Below are 17,008 nucleotides of genomic sequence, written 5' to 3'. Positions count from 1 at the left end.
ATCCGGGCACCGCGCGGGGGGCGCGGCCCCATCCGGGTCCCGGCGATGCTGTCGGGGCGCGGCGGGCGGGGCTGCAGCGGGAGACGCGGATCTCGGCGGCCGGAGCGGGACGGCCCTGCCCGCCCCCCGCGCCCGGAGCGGCCCCGCCGCCGCTCGGAGTCCCCGGCGCCTCCCGCGCCCATCGCCCGGGCCCGGGCCGCGGCCTCGCAGGCAAGTGTTGCTTCCCGGGCTGCGGGGGGAGCGGGGCGGGGCCGGGCCGGGGGCGCGGGGAGTGCGGGAGAGGCCGGAGGGGCAGCTCCGGACAGCTCCGGCCTGAGGGAGCGACCCGGACACGCCTCGGGCGCTCCCCCGTCAGGCGTTTATCGCCTTTGTGCGGACTGACAGCTGCCATGGCAGCCCCGCCGATCCGCTTTAGCTGCTGCCAGCCCCTAATGCTGTGCTACGTCAGATAAGCTGCCTTTGCCCCCCAGCAGTACGGATTTTTAAGCAGACAGACTCTTGCAAATCGTGCAGTGGAAAGGCGTGAGCCGGTGTGCGGTTGGCACAGGCGGGTGTTGCTGTGCCGCTGTCGGGCACCGCTCCCTCGCTGATCTGGGGAGTGTTCTGGCATCCCGGTTCACACAGAGTCGCTCATTTTCTCAAGTATGCGAGCTATGTTGTCAGAGCTGATCTCTAGCACAAGCCGCTCTTGTTACAGCCGCAGCCTAATGTGATGGTTGTGGTGTCTCTGCTCAATAACTCTGACATTCCTTATTGTCTTCAGTTCAATTCTTATACAGAATTTAGAGAGCAGAGAAGGACACTGCAGTTCCTTGTGGGTTGAAGTATATATGGTTTTGAAGTATTCGAAGGCAATTTGAAATGTTGTCTTTAAAATGTTAATGCTTTTTCTTTTGTCATAAAAGATCTTTTTCAAAGTTTTTTTCCGTGGGATTTCTCTACAAAGTTTGATTAGTTGTTAGCATAGCAGTTAAATTTAAGAACTTAAATTAGAATGTGTAGTTCTGTTAAAGCTTTGTACTGTATGTGTTTTTTTTCATCGATTCATGAAGCTTGTCAGACATTTTATTTCTTAGGAAAGCTAGGGCAAGTTGAAAAAGTCATCAAAATTAATAAGCGTTAACTTAAAGAACTGGATCATGCTATGGTACAGCAACATAAAGATATTGACTTACTTAGTCTGTGTGTAACCGGTGTATAGACTGTTTCAGAGAAATCAAAGTCATATTTTACTTACAAATTGATATGGCGGTTGAAATATAGTGGGTTTTCTCTTTCACTAATAATGGTGAACAGCCTTGGAGTTCAGTTTAGCAATTTTTGTTATAAAACTCCGAGTCTGGGACTTTTAAGTCTGGGAATTGCTGTTTGCATTCCCTTAGCTCAGAAATTGAAATTGCTTGTGGAGCCAGAATATTGTGCATAAATCATAGGTGTTTAAAATTCAAGTTCCCTGCTGCAGGTGGAGAGTAGGCTTATAGTAGAGCTTGTGTTAAGTGAGCATTTGCATTTATCCAGCTGTTAGGGTGAAAGTTGTCTGTGTTGTACAGGAGTTGAATGAAAAAATAAGCTTGAGGTCTGGGCAGAGGAGAGGGACAGGTCCAAGGGAGGGAATAGCTTTGGGAACTTGTGAGGCGGGGATGTTAAACAGGGTTAGAAATGGCCAACATGACTTGAGCAGCTCAGCTGTGAATAAGTGCTTTTCCAGTACCTGCTGGTGAAGTGTAAATCTGTTCCTTTTGCTGTGACTGTTTAGTAGTGACATGGGTGGTTTGCATCAGCTGTTGAGGATTTCAAAGGTAATTTTTAAAATACTGATTTATTTTTAAGAATTTACAATTTGTGTTAGACAGTTGTCAGAAATTATAACAGAATCTGGGTTTTTAGCTTATGCTACAAGCTTATGTTTGCTTTCCTAAGAAAGCAAATGTTTTTGCTGTTTGCTTTCCTAAGAAAACAAATTAGGGAGCTAAGTGTCAGAAAAACTATTGCAACTATCTTTTCTATAATGGGTTTGTTTCTGAAGCATATGGATGCAGGCATATGCCTTTTTGTAGTGTCATGAGTCCATAAATAGTCTGTTCCATACAAAAGTAAACATAAAAATTATCCATTGTTAATATCCAGAAGAGTTTTCCCATTTGTGGTCATTTCAATGTAGTAATATTTATTATAGTAGGGGTATGAAAGCTACAGCAAGAAGTCATTCACAGTATTTTATATACATGGAGATCTTGTTGTCCATGGGTGATCCTTTATGCTTCCCATTCTTATTTTTCCTTCAAGATAATGATGTTTCTCAGTATCTTCCATGTACCATTTTTTTTCTGATAAATAAATGGGTGCTTACTGTGATTTCAGGATTTTTTGTTTGGGTTTTCTGTGTTTATTATGAAACATTACTGGCTGTTTAATGAAATGAGCCAATGGAACTCTATTGAAATAAAATGTATTTAGACATGGAAAAGTCCTGATGTGGTATTCATGCATGGGGAATACCACCCTTGTTATTTTCAATGTATTTGCATGCTTCAGATGTCAGGGAAAAAGGCAGATCAGCCATGATGTGTATTTAAATTGGTTTGGCAGGAAACTTGGTTAGAATTTATAATTGTAGCTGAGCACTGATGCTTTAAATAATACAATGAAAGGTATTTCTTAGTTAATTTTCAATGAAACTTGCTTTCTTAAACTAGTTGTCAGCATATGGCTCCTATTTTTGTGATTTTATCACTTTGTAGAATGTAATGGGAGCACTGATGATTGTTGTTTAATTCTGGGTGCAGATTAGTGCAGATATGCAAAGACAGAGGAAAGGTGCATTTCTAGTCACTGGCAGAAAAAGGGAAAATCTCTGTCAAAGAAGTAGGGAAGTTGTTTGTAAATCAGAGTGTTAATTACCAAAACTGGAGGGGGGAGAAACCCTCTGTCTACATTAGTGACATTTGTTTGTGCTACCTTATCCTGGTAAATGGCTTTTATTTGTCTTCACTATTCGAACAAACAAAAAAAGTCAAAAGTAGATATCTGCAATTCTGGAAAATTGTTTAGTGGATTTCTTTGAAATGTCATTTGTGTGTGCTCTGACTTTAGTCCCTGTATTTTAAGATTTATGTGCAGTTTGATGGAGTGGATTATTGGTTCTGCCTATCTGGTTTTCAGTAGGAGCTATTTAGTGGAATTTTGTTGTTTGGTGAGAACTGAGTAAATTGAATTTATTATTGTGCTGTTAATGTTTTGGAGGTAGTGGTGATGAGGAATTTTCTTACCCTTACCCTGCTAATTTCATTTTGCCTGCATTTGCTTGATTTTAAATGTCATGGCTTGAATTTTACCGTGCTGGATGTTCTCCCAGTAAGAGCAGTGGTGTTGCCCTACAAATATTTCAGCTGCCTTGCAGCTCAGGAATGTATAAATAGAAAAACCTGAATGATTGTGAATTTTTGTGCTGATTTTGCTTCTTAACTTCGAATGTGAAGCAGTACAGAATGTGTTATGTCTCTGTGTTTTCTTTCCTCTCATCTGGAGCAGCAGAGAAGCAAATACAGACTATTAGAGCCTGTAGCAAAGATAATTTGTTCTTGAGCTGCTCAGTTGTTAAAAAGCTGTTGTCTAAGCCTCACTGAACCTACCATGTATGAATTCTCACAAAGTCTTCCAACCAAACAGTTTTTCTGTATCTTAGTTCTTCATTTTAGCCTCGTTTTTCTTCAGTTGCTCAGTATTAGCAATTCTTAAGCAAAATGGAGCAGCGCAAGATCTGAATTTTGAGCCATTTAGTCAGCAATATAAAAATCTACCTAAGAAAGTGATGCAATATGTTAGTGGCAAAAGGCTATGACACCAGAAGGTTTTTGTCTGCCACTTATTGGGGTCAAGCAGTTTCTGAGTTGGTTTTAAAGTAATAAGTTAGTCGTTATTATAACTCAGAGAGTTTTTTGTTTCTTTTCCCCTGAATGATGTGTATCACCGCACACTTGGAGTACGCTGTGATTAAATTTACCAAAGAACACTTAAGATTACAAGTTTACAGACAACGTATACTTCCTTTGCTAGAAGAGAAGTCAGCCATAGCTGTTGACAAAGGTGTTATTTTCCCGCAGAGCCCCTGAAGGCTGAAGGATGGAGGCGGAGGAGAGCCGGGCGCAGCCCCCGGGGCCCGGCAGCGCGGGCTGGGAGCTCAGCGACACCGCCCGCCTGCGCCGCTTCCTCTGCTTCGGCTGCGAGGGCAGCGCCTACCGCGTCAAGGACCACAAGCTGGGCTATGACAGCGCCGAAGCTTTGCTCAGGATGATCCAAGAGGGCAGAGGCTGCGAAGTTGTCGAAGAAATAAAAGCTTTTAGTCAAGAGGGCAGAGCGGCAAGACAGGAGCCCCTGCTCTTTGCCCTGGCAGTTTGCTCGCAGTGTTCTGACGCCAAAACAAAACAAGCGGCGTTTAAAGCTGTCCCCGAGGTGTGTTGCATACCAACCCATCTCTTTACTTTCATCCAGTTTAAAAAAGATCTGAAGGAGGGCATGAAATGTGGCATGTGGGGCCGTGCTCTGAGGAAAGCTGTTGCAGATTGGTACAATGGGAAGAATGGCATGACTCTTGCTTTAGCAGTTACAAAATATAAGCAAAGAAGTGGTTGGTCTCATAAAGATCTTCTGAGGTTGTCCCACCTAAAACCTGCCAGTGAAGGTAATAAATTTTTATTTACCTGAAAGTACTGTGTTTTAAACCTTTTATATTTACTGTGGAAGTATTTTGGAAACCCAAGTGCCATTGTAGATGGATTCTTAGTGAGAATATACTGTAAATTGCATCTTAAAAAAGTGGGTGTTCATATCAAAACCTGACCTGTTTATCTTCAAGGTAAACAGGGTTTGCTCCTTCTTTCCTTATGCCAAGAAAAGATAAAATAACACAATTCCCTCATTTTGTTCCTATTTGCTTACAAATGATGTAATAACGCTTTTTTGTTATGTAGGAAGATCTGTTGACTTCAAATTTAGAATAATAGAATGGTTTGGGTTGGGAGGGACCATAAAGTTCCAGTTCCAACCCCCCTGCCTTGGGCAGGGACACCTTCCACTAGCCCAGGCTGCTCAGGGCTCCATCAGCCTGGCCTTGGACACTTCCGGGGATCCAGGGGCATCCACAGCATCTCTGGGCAATGTAGCAAATACATAAAGCTCCTTACTTCTAAGGAGATTAATACAGTAGTTCTCTAAATTGTGTGTGGCTGACCTTTTCAATAGGTATTTGGCAGGTCTGAGAATGAAATCTGCTAATTCATTTGCATGCTAGAATGATAAATGCCATATACAAATGGTAATCCTGCTTGAGAAATGGTTTTCTTTTTCATCAGGAATTGCTATAGTCACTAAGTATATTACCAAGGGGTGGAAGGATGTCCAAGAAGCTTATAAAGAGAAAGCAGTTTCTGCTGAGACTGAAAAACTCTTGAAGTATCTGGAGGCTGTGGAGAAAGTAAAATGCACAAAAGATGAGTTGGAAGTTATTCATTTGATAGAGGAATATGGTCTAGTTAGAGAACATCTCCTGACAAACCACCTGAAATCTAAAGAGGTAGGTAAACTTCCTTAGTTGAATTCTCCATAGAAGTGTGAATTCTCCACAGAGTAATGCTGTTTAGAGTCTTAAGTCTAGATTTTAAAAAAATAGCCCTTACACTGTTTTTCAAGTTGTTTACCCAAGTAGTTAATTTAAATTAATTAAGATCTTAATAGAATTTGTACATTTATTTTAAAATATACTTATTCAATGTACAGATGCCAGTTCTTGTACTTTGAGAATCTCATATTTCTGTGTTTCCCTTCTTTTTCATCCCAGGTTTGGAAGGCATTACTCAAGGAGATGCCTATTTCTGTATTGATAAGAAATTTAGGAAAGCTGACAGCAAATTCAGTGCTTGAACCACGAGGTTCAGAAGTGGCAATAGTATGTGAGAAACTGAGAAATGAGAAACTGCTAAAAAAGGTAAGAACTTTATAATCAGTGCAAGCCTTTGTGTATTTTAATTTTTAATGTTTAGTTTATTCTATTTAACAACTGCAATTTAATGCCTGCAGCTTTATTTTAAAATTTCTGTTTATAATTTCTCATTTGGTTCCCCACCTGCTTTCTGAAACATTCCGATAAAATGAGTGTATTGGCAGCTACTGGATCTTTTCTTAAATGAGGGCTGTGGCAAGCTTAGCTAGTTGGGTTCATCAATTTTTCCTAAGTCTTTTGATTTTCAGGTGAATTAAGAAAATAGTGTAGCAGCAGAGGGAAAAAACAAGATGGGCAAGGAGACTTTCCTCTTTTCTGATTGCTTTATTGTCCCTCAAAGTGGTAGGAAAGTAAGCGGGAGGAGGGGGTTCTCCAACGAGAGAATAAAATTTTCAAGGATTTAATCAAAGGAGAGAGGACAAGTGGCTTGAGCAGCAGTTTTGTGAGCTGGGAAGAATAAAATCAGGACACTTAAATTGTTCAGCACCAGAGCTGAACTAGCACAACAGCAAGAGTCCTTTTTTCCCCTTCCTGCTGCAATTCCTTTTCTCTGGTTTCATCCTTATTCAGACACAGGCACTGGAGAAGGGACAGCAAAGATCATGGTGCAATGTCTTGATGGAAGATTGACAATGGACAGGCATTCAGATTTACTGAGTTTTGATGCTGCAAGTGATTAAAGACTAACCCTCCTTGTGGATAAAGATAACAAAATGTCGATAAGGTTTTCTAAGTTAGGTTTATATATGGAAAGAAAAAAAAAATTGTTTGGAGTGTTTTATAGCAAGAGAAAAATGAATGCTATGTTCCAAAAATAACTTCTTGTCCAGTGTTACTGTATCTTGTATAAAGCTGGATTTAAGTTGGTTCTTTGCTCAGCTCCTTTCTCTTCAGCTGAGCAGGGGCTTTCTCTTACTGTATGCCTGTGATGGAAAAATAGCACTGGACAATCATAGAGCTGGAAAATTTTACCAGAATTCTGGTGATGGCATCCCATTTGGTGTTAATTAGAGGATTCTTGAGAGGGAGTGAGGTCCTTTATCAATAACCCACAAGTATCAGTTCATCCAACAGCTGTGTAAAGACTGTATGAACTCTCTAGATTTAACAAATTTAAAGTAACCCTATGCTAAACCTGAGAGTTTTTTGTAGTAGGAACTTATTTTCACGTTTAGTTTGTTACTTTTTTTAAGGAGATTAAATTTTCATACTCTTATTTTTGATTTCTATCTGTAGGGTAGAATACATCCCTTCCATATTTTGGTTGCATTAGAAACCTATAAAGTTGGACATGGAAACAGAGGGAAGCTTTGGTGGCGTCCTGATGAAGACATTTTAGAAGCTTTAGATGCCTCATTTTACAAAGCTTTTAAGGTAATAATAGTTCTCCAATTTGTTAAGCTTTTTAGGAGTTTTGTGTTTTCTGAAAGCTTATCAAGAACAATTCCTGGAGTGGGTAACAATTCTGAAACTTTGGCAACAGCACTGTCCTGTTACCCAGAAAGAGGAAAAAATACCCACTTTAATGAAATCAGAAGAATAAATTAATATATAAATTATGTGTACCTGTTCTATTTTTGCCTTTTATTCTTTCAGACACTGGAACCAACAGGAAAACGCTTTGTAGTTGCAGTTGATGTGAGTGCATCAATGACACAAAAGGTTTTGGGCAGTGTGCTCAGTGCCAGCACAGTTGCAGCAGTAATGTGTATGGTGAGGCTTTCCATTTCTTTTATCTGTAACTGTTTTTAGCTTCCATTGCTTTTTTTGGTACAAAGGTGCTCTAAAGCTGGTTAGAAATCGAGAGGAAAATTAAATATAATATTTTTTGGGTACAGAAGGTATGATCTTGTGCCTCATTGCTGAAAGCTGCTAGCGACCATATTCAGAAACATCAGTTCGAATAAGTTGGTTTCTGTTGTAAATCAAAGTCATCAGGGCAGCTTTTTCACTTACCTTAGCCATAAAAAAAACGGCTTACTATAAATAAAAAATTACAACTTTATCTTACATGTTTTAATTTTTTCAGAACATTGATAGAAAAATACAAGATCAGATTAAGAAATACTAAGATAATTCTTATGTCTGTTTGAGTTATCAATGTGGCCTTTATTCACAATCACTTTTCCTTCAGTTTAGTATTCTAGAGCTTCTTGTGTTGTATTCTTTTATTGAAGAGGAGTTTTGTTTTGAGGCCAACAAAAATGGTCAAGGTTTTATGTCAGAGGGGAGGGAAGAAAAATGCAAGTATCTTTAGTCAGAGTATTTAGAGCAGCTGTTCAGCTCTTTTTGCAGTCTTTATTTGCAATAATATTACGGAATATTTAAAGTGTAGAGTGAACCATTACTGTTTATGAGGAGCCATGGTGACTTAAATACAATAGCATTTGTTATGCTGTGTGTTGGTAGGGAATGGCTCAGTTCAGACATTAAAAATTCAGAGTAATGTAACTGAATTATTTTTGTCTCCCTTTTTCTCAGGTTGTAGCACGGACTGAGAAGGATTCCCAAATTGTTGCCTTTTCACACGAAATGGTCCCTTGTCCAGTGACAGCTGACATGACCTTACCTCAAGTTTTAGTGAAAATGTATGAAGTATGTAAAAAGAAGTCTCAGCAGTTACAGTATTTTCTTTGTAATCAATTCTACTACTTTGTTTTATCTGTATATTTCTAGTACAAGATTGGATTTGTTTTGGTGCATTTTATTTAGAGAAAGCCCAGCAAATGTCATTATTTCATTCGCTGGATGTTAAATACTGCAATTTAGAATGGCTGTGCTAGGTCACAATGAATTAACTTGAAAAGAATATTAAAGAAAGTTCAAACAAAAAGAAACCTGGACAAACTTAGATAAAATGACCAAGTTTAACAAAAAAGCCTCTTTGTGTAGTAACACGTGGTAAAACATGAAGCTTACATCAAAAGTAATTTTTTCATGGTTTGTTGATTTCTGTATGAATGTGTTCCCTGTACATTTTTGTTTTTCTCTCTAAGATTCCAGTGGGTACCACTGATTGTTCCCTTCCAATGATATGGGCTCAAAAAACTCAGACAGCTGCTGATGTCTTCATTGTATTTACTGATAACGAGACCTTTGCTGGGAATACTCCTCCTGCAGTGGCCCTGACAGAGTACAGAGAGGTAAATATGCTTCTGACTGTTTATGATTAATAAATACTGTACAAAGTAAGTACCAGCTCTAAAAATCTTTTAGAGATTGGACTGGTTGTGGCTTTCTTCAGTAAATAATTATATATTGTCGAAAACTTATCAGTACTGCAGTTAGGCAGAATTAGTGCACATGTTGCACTAATTGTGCACTTTTAAAACCAGAGAATTGCTAAAGGGATTTGTAATTAGCCTGCCCTGCTCAGTGTGCTGCAATGTCCATGAAATTTTGTTACTCGGGGGCTGTATGAATTTCTACATCACATATGTAATTGATGGAATAAGTTTTTATAGTTGTTACAGAATGAAGTTTGACTCTCAGAGCTAAATTCAGCTTTGATGTCTGCAGTAGATGTCAAAAAGTTTCAATGACGTAATGAAGACAAGTGTCAAGAGGATGACAGTATCTTGGGAAGAAAGCCCATTGTGTTTTAAAGGGACTGCTCTAAGCTGTACAGCTTCATAATTTTACAGTAGAACAAAGAAAAATACCTTCTCCAAGCACATTGCTATTGGAAACCCTTATTTATTCAGCAAACAATCCTTTATGCTTGAAAGAAACTATTTTTGAAACTCTCAAAAATATGTTTGTCAGGCATAGGTGTATGGGCTTTAATCATTACATAGTTTCCACCCCATTGAAACAAAAACCAAAAGTCTTTAATTTGGTTTCCTTAGCTGAGGTTAGCTGCCGTTCCAGTGTTGTCAGGCATCCTGCAGTCCCAGTTCTGGCATTCCTCATTTCTGCCAGTACAGCTCTCCAGACAGTGCCTTATGCCAGCGACATTTGGCCCTCTGGTGTATTTAAGTTACTGCATATGTGTACATGTTTTACTCTGTGTGTGTTTTCTGATATTTTTTTGCTCTCCTTCCTGTAGAAAATGGGTATTCCTGCCAAGCTGGTTGTTTGTGGGATGACCTCCCACAATTTTACAATTGCAGGCCCGGATGACAGAGGCATGTTGGACATCTGCGGCTTCGATACGGGAGCTCTGGATGTCATCCGAAACTTCTCTTTGGATCTGATTTAAGTTTTTAGGCATCTGCTCTTCCCAGTGGGTCCATTGCTGGCAACAGACTTCACCCTGGGAACTCCCAGCCAAATACACTTTATTAGCTTATGGCATATTGTATACATATCAGAATGTTACGGGAGGTGGTGGCACTTCAAGCATCTCTGACTAGAGCTTCTCACTAAGGTGTTTGTAAGGTCAAACAGAACTTCAGTCTCATGCAAATCTAACAGAATCAGAGAAACAGCACTTGCATCTCTGGTATCAAAATAACTGTCAGTAGCCAGTGATCCCCCTGCCACGTAACTGTATCACCTTGGGACTTGGTGCCATGCAGCAACACACTGTGCGTTTGGACACTCCTGGTAATGGCTGGCAGTGCAGTCACATCACCCTTCAGAGTCCTGCAGCACAGCTGGCAGCCCTGCTCTATGTCCTTTCAGAAAGGCATCTCCACTCCTCAGCCACCTGCACTGCATCCAGCATGCTCATTTTCCCAAGGCAGTTGGTTTCTTCCTAAACATGCACTCAGATCTCCAGTTGGATTTAATTCCCTGACCAGCCTGGGCTTTGTGTGAGCTGGAGCTCCAAAGAGCATCATCCCTTGTGTTATATCCACAGTAACTGTGCTCTGAGTCCTGTGGGCCAGCAGCAGCCAGTCTGAATCTGTCCCAGGGGGTAAACGGGATCCCCTATTATGATGGGATGATGGCAGTGTACTTTACAAGCCCTTGGTCCCTGAGCTTCGCCAAAGTCTTCCTGGCTAGCCTGGCCTGCACCACATGAATTACCCTATCCCTGTTGTGCTCAAGCTCCACTGCATCCACTGCCTTGAGGAGAAGGATGGTTTTGCCCAGGGCCCAAGGAAGACAACACCATAGCAAACACTTTGTGTCAGCATGCTGGACCCTGCTCTTGCTCTGCACCAGGGCTGGAGTCAGCTCAGACACAGCTTGGCCACATCCAGCTCCTCAGCAGGGTAAATGAAGAGGGCCACAGTGTTGTCCAGTTCCTCCTGGGCTTTGGAATTCTTGTGCTGCTACTCCCCCTATAGCAGCAGCAGGCCCAGCACCTGCTGAGGATATGCTGCCTTTGTTAGGCACAGGAGCAGGGGTGGTACTGCAGGATGGCCAGTTTCTTGTCCCTCAGGAGTTGAGCACAGCAGAGACCAGCAGTGCCAGGAAGCAGGTGGATCACCTCCAGGGCCCTGAGCACCACCTTGGAGTCGTCGAGAAGGGTGTAGAGGAAGCTGAGGAGCCCCAGAGGCCAGACTTTGACCTTTTAGGATTGAGAAAGTCCCTTGCAAACAATCCTGAATGAAAAGGGGTCCAGGAAGGCTGAACACTCTTCAAGGATCTTAAAGATGCAGGAACAGGCTGTCCCCATGTGCTGAAAGATGAACCAGTGGGGAAGAAGACCAGCCTGGTTGAACAGGGAGCTGTCACTGGAACTCAGGGGAAAAAGACCTTGGGAAGAAGGGGCAGGATGCTCTTGGGGACTACAAGGATGTTGTTGTTAGGTTATGCAGGAAGGTTAGAAAAGTGAAACCCCAGCTAGAAATCAGTTTGGCCACTGCCGTAATAGATAACAAAAAGTGTTTATACAAATACATCAGCAACAAAAGGAGGGCCAAGGAGAGAATCTCCATCCTTTATTGCATGTAAGGGGAAGTATTGCCACAAAGGATGACAAAAAGGCTGAGGTACTTGATGATTTCTTTGCCTCCATCTTTAATAGTCAGACCAGTTGTCCTTTGGGAAGATGGACAAGGAACAAAATGAAGTCCCTGTAATCCAGGAGGAAACAGTGACCTACTGCTCCACTTAAATGTTCAAAGGTCCTTGGGGTCTGATGGAATCCACCCAAGCTGCTCTCCACCATTTTTCATCAATCCTGGCTAACCAGGGAGGTCTGAAGGTGGCTGAAGCTTGGCCAGTGTGGGGCCCATTGAGCAGAAGGGCCAGAAGGAGGAGCCAGAAAACCAGAGGCCTGTCAGCCTGATCTCAGTGCCAGGGAAGTTCTGGAACAGATCACCTTGATCACACAGCACATGCAGGATAGCCAGGAATCAGGCCCAGCCAGCACAGCTTCATGAAAGGCACGTTCTGCCTGACCAACCTGATCTTCTACTATGAATGGTGATCTCCCTGGTGGATGAGGTAAAGGCTGTGGATGTGGTCTGCCTGGACTTCAGGAAAGCCTTGGACATTGTTTCTCATATCATTCTCCTGGAGAAGCTGGGAGCCTGTGGCTTGGGCAGGTGCACTGTTTGCTGGCTACAGAACTGGCTGGATGGCTGGGCCCAGACCGTGGTGGTGGCTGAGTCACATCCTGCTGCTGGCTCCTCACCAGTGGTGCCTGCCAGGGCTCACTCACCCTTGGGGCCAGTCCTGTTCATTACCTTTATGGCTGATCTGGCCAAGGGCATCGAGGGCACCCTCAGTCAGTTTGCAGATTACACCAGGCTGATCTGCTGGAGGGCAGGAAGGCCCTGCAGAGGGATCCCCTCAGGCTGGATCCATGGACTGAGGCCAGTTGTGTGGGGTTCAACAAGGCCCAGTGCTGGGTCCTGCCTTTGGGTCACAACAGTCCCATGTAGTGCTCCAGGCTGGGGCACAGTGGTTGGAAAGCTGCCTGGGGAAAAGGTCCTGGGGATGCTGGTCAGGAGTGGGTGAACAAGAGGCAGCTGTGCCCAGGTGGGCAAGAAAGCCAAGGGCATCCTGGCTTGGATCAGAAAGAGTGGCAGCAGGACCAGGGAAGGGGTTGTTCCTCTTTACAGGGCACTGGGGAGGCTGAACCTCAAATCCTGTTTGCAGCCCAGCATTGGAACAGGCTGCCCAGGGAAGTGGTGGAATCATCGTCCCTGGAAGTGTTCCGAAGCAGCGTGGATCTGGTGCTTAGGGACATGGCTCAGTGGTGGACCTGGCAGTGTTGGGTTGATGGTTGGACTCAATCTTTTCCAACCCTCATGATTTTGTGATTCTTTATTACCTTTTTGTGAAGGGAAAACAAGAAAAGCAGATGAGGAATCTCTTTTTTTATTTTTCCTGTTGCACACAATTTAAAATAACAGTGAGAAGTTTGCTAAAAGTGGTTACAGGGTTACATAGTATATAATTTAATTTCATTTATAGTAGATTATAAATATGGAGAGATTTTTAATTTCCCCCATTGCTGTGGAATGCTTATTTGCAAGAATAAATTTGTGAGTTACTTTTAGAATGGGGCTGGAAACAAATGGGCTTAGTATTTTTAATAATGGCAGTTTAACAGCAACTTTATTGAGAGGGACTTTTCTTTGGGCTTTTTAAAATCTTTGTATTTTAAGTGTTACTAATGTTCAGTGGTTTCCATGGTTACAGTTAAAATCTACAAACAAAGTTTTTTCTGGTATGTATTGAGACCATGTGACTGTGATACAGTGTAAAAGTTACCCAGGGACATTTTATACTGATAAAACTGAGAGTGCAAGAGCTCATGTTAATATCTTCCTCTCTGGATTATCATCTGGGTTTTTCAGGAGGAAATACCTCTTTATATAAATTGAGGGGCAGTTTCTGCACAATACTGTTTCAGAAGCACTAATTAAGAATTAAAACACTTTACAGGAAGTTCTAAAAGCTGTTTTTAGTAGAAAAAGAAATGGAAATGACCGGGATGTCACATTCAGTCCTTGTCACAACATCAAGAAGCATCAGCACACCTTCAGTGAGCAAGATCAACAGGTGCATGTGTCTTGGCCTGCTCACCAAAGCTGAGTGGGAACAACCAGAAACAAAAAGCTACTTTTGGGGTTTTGTTTGGTTTTTTTGTTTTGTTTTGTTTTCAAAAGAATGTATTCAATGACTGACAAACAGTCTTCCTAACAGGAGAGTATTTTCATTTTTTAGTATCTTTTTGTAGATTAGTGTTATTTCTGGTTTCATAAATTAATTCAAGCTAACATGTTTCAAAACTACCTCCAGTTTATAGTGACCAATTCTTAAAATTTTTTATGAACTGTACAGTTGCCTCTTTCATGTTCACAAAATCTTGTTTAGGAAGTGATTGAAACTGGATTCTTTATTTTTAATTTTTTATTTTTAGTTTGATAGTAAGAGTGTGACAAGGAGAAAGCCAGTGAGTATTCTACCACTTTGGAACAGAAATTGATAGAAATTTGTGTGTATATGTATTTAATTCTGTGTTTTCTATATGTGTGTATAGGGGGAAGTTAAAAGATCTCTTTAGTAGATCCATCTTAGAAGATTTGAAAAGTTTTTTAGTGATGCTTTTACGACTTCCTCTAAAACATATGTATTTCAGCCTCTTTTGTGCTAATGTTGACTGTTTTAAACAGCGAATATGCTGTTAATTTGAAAATAATTATGATTTATAAAAATATTATGTTTACCCATAGTAGTAAATGACACGTAAGACCATATTTTTCTGCCTAAAACCCAAGCTTTTAAATGTAATATTGAAGTTCCTACTCTACTTTTGGTACTTGTAACACTTTTCATTATGCCTCATTCCTATTGATTATAAACTCAAAGCTCGCATTCCGTAGCCGGGATCTCTCTTTTGGTGCTAAAATAGGATGTTACATGTTACTGAAGGTATTCTGCTACCTACTTACACTCTCCCTTCATGCATAATCAGTCCAGTGAGGGCAGCCTTTCCTGACACGGGGCAGGGCTTAAAGATCTGCTGGGCAGAGTGTCGTTGCCTTTCAGCCAAGGTGAATGTAAGTCACTCCTGAATTATCACTGCTCTCACACAACTGCTCTGGCAGAATGCTTGAAGGACACAGGGCTGCCACCAGCTCCTCAGGTCAGTTCTAGAACAAACCAAGTGTTCCTACAAAAGCTAAGACACAGCACTTTGGGGTTTGTAAAAAGAAAATTAGCAATTTCTTGTGGAAAAATTGCATATCAATTTTAACAGCTAAACAAACATCATGAATATGGGGAGTAAACTCAATACATGTTAATAATTATTTCAAGAAATGCACTGATGTTCTGGGGTTGGGTTTGCTAGTAATGCATTTTAAATGACACAATAGTCAAACATCTGATTAGGTGTTTCCTTCTAAGCTAGAGGTGTCATAAAAACCTGATAGGTGAGTATCTTTTGCAAGTACTTTTTCTTATTTGGGGTAGTATTTGTGAAGTAATAGGAAATATTTTGGACTAAATATAAAATAAAAACTTTAAAACAGGTGTTCCAACTAACTTTCAAGTAAATTTATTGAAAATAAGAATTAGAGTAGTTACTAAAGAATTGAATGTATGGTTATAGTGGTGTTGCATCTTTGGAAGCAGTCCAGTTAAAAATGCAATTCCTTGAACTAGAGTGTGGAAGTAAAGATGAACTTTTCAGTAGGACTGATAGAAATTGTAGATCCCTGTATCTGTTGACCAGTGATAAAAGGTAGTCATCCCTGCTGGGGTATAGAATATGCTCCTAAACATTTATAGTATCTCTGGACTAAAACCCTTGTCAGTGGTTTATGTGAAACCAGCACTGATGAGAGCACGTTGTCATCTGCTCCTCCAAGGTTTGCACAGCAAGGGGAAACTGAATTTAATGCTGATAGCTGAAATTTTATAGTATGTGGACCTTTGTTTCTGGAGGTTTCTTTCTGGGTTTGCCATTCTCTTCTAGTAAGGGGCATAGAAGAATCATGCTGCATATTCCTTGTCCATAGACTGTATCTTCTTAATCTGCCCATACACTGAATTTTAGGGGACAGCATGACTGATTTGCCATAATATGCATTTGTCCTGTTTCCAGTCTTTAGTTATTAAGTTTATCAGTAAACATTGAGCAGGGACAAGTTTAAAGCTAGTTAATTTTATTCAAAATACTGAATAAAAAAAGGTCTAAATGCAGAGTGCAACTGTAGACCAGGCAAATGCAGGTTTCCTGATACCTAACAGTTAACTGGTTTCAGTTTGGCTGCCGTTTCTCTGTGATCCCCTTAACAATTCTGGAGCATTGGACTATTGTGTCAGACTGTAATGTTCAGGCATTTCAGCTTTAAAAAAGAATGTTATGGCTGGAAGCACAGCAGAAGTGAAACATTCTTCTGTAATGAAGGAACATCAAAGGTCAGGTTTTTTCATGGGAGGGACACAATGATATGGAGAGGGCAGGAGGCTCTTGAGTTCTTAAAAATAATGCAGTGTGCAAATCAGCATTGTGTAATAAATTCAGTAATGACAATAGTAATTTTGCCAGGAAATAAGATCTCATGTCAGGGATTTTCGACCTGGAGCAAGGGGTAGGAGAGTTGGAGGTGCATGTAGAATTAGATTGCAGTCCTCTGTTTCAAAAAAGAGAAGTCTAAAGGTAGGTGTAGTTCTGAGGTCAGCAGGGCCAGTCTAAATGCCCACTGTGTGAGGGCTGCTAATAACTGGCACTAAAAATTCCTTGCTGCTTAAAACCACTGTTAAACCTGCTTGTTAAACATAAGTCTTCAGGGGATTTATGTTGGTCTTTTACATTGCTGTTGTTAACTCGTGCCCATAAATGGGTATGGCTTTAAAAGGCTATTCAACAAAGTACATATTCCTGGCTTAAAAACACGCCAGCAGTTTGGGAAATGTATTTTAATAATGGCTCTGTCTGTAAGAACATTATGAAAATATTTGTCTGCATTGCAAATAATGCTTAACCCTGTCCTGAGCTCACAGGCACCATAACAGTAACTTTAGTTTTGGTTCCATTTGTTTTGTTTCTTCTTTTGCTGTACCTTTTTCTTTATTAGTGTTGGGGGTTTTTTTCTCCTTTTCCATCTTGTCACCTCAGGCTTATACTTGAATCTTTTTTCACAAGTTCTCATC

The 17,008-nt window shown here is 41.0% G+C and overlaps 1 protein-coding gene across 1 annotated transcript; it reads left to right on the top strand.

Moving 5' to 3' along the window:
• Nucleotides 1-4,122: 4,122 nt before the first annotated feature.
• On the top strand, nucleotides 4,123-16,888 carry RO60 (Ro60, Y RNA binding protein; the record flags this gene model as incomplete). The annotated part of the gene is made up of 8 exons (XM_083867497.1): nucleotides 4,123-4,681; nucleotides 5,352-5,572; nucleotides 5,837-5,983; nucleotides 7,235-7,372; nucleotides 7,595-7,711; nucleotides 8,480-8,593; nucleotides 8,995-9,141; nucleotides 10,047-16,888. 8 exons carry the CDS (start codon nucleotides 4,123-4,125, stop codon nucleotides 10,197-10,199), a joined length of 1,596 nt encoding a protein of 531 aa, XP_083723623.1. The 3' UTR covers nucleotides 10,200-16,888.
• Nucleotides 16,889-17,008: the final 120 nt, after the last annotated feature.

Source organism: Zosterops lateralis (assembly GCF_965231275.1).
Source record: "Zosterops lateralis genome assembly, chromosome: 9".
In the NCBI taxonomy this organism is placed as follows: domain Eukaryota; kingdom Metazoa; phylum Chordata; class Aves; order Passeriformes; family Zosteropidae; genus Zosterops; species Zosterops lateralis.
Note: the sequence above shows the minus strand (reverse complement) of the source record. Positions and strands in the feature narration are given on the sequence as shown.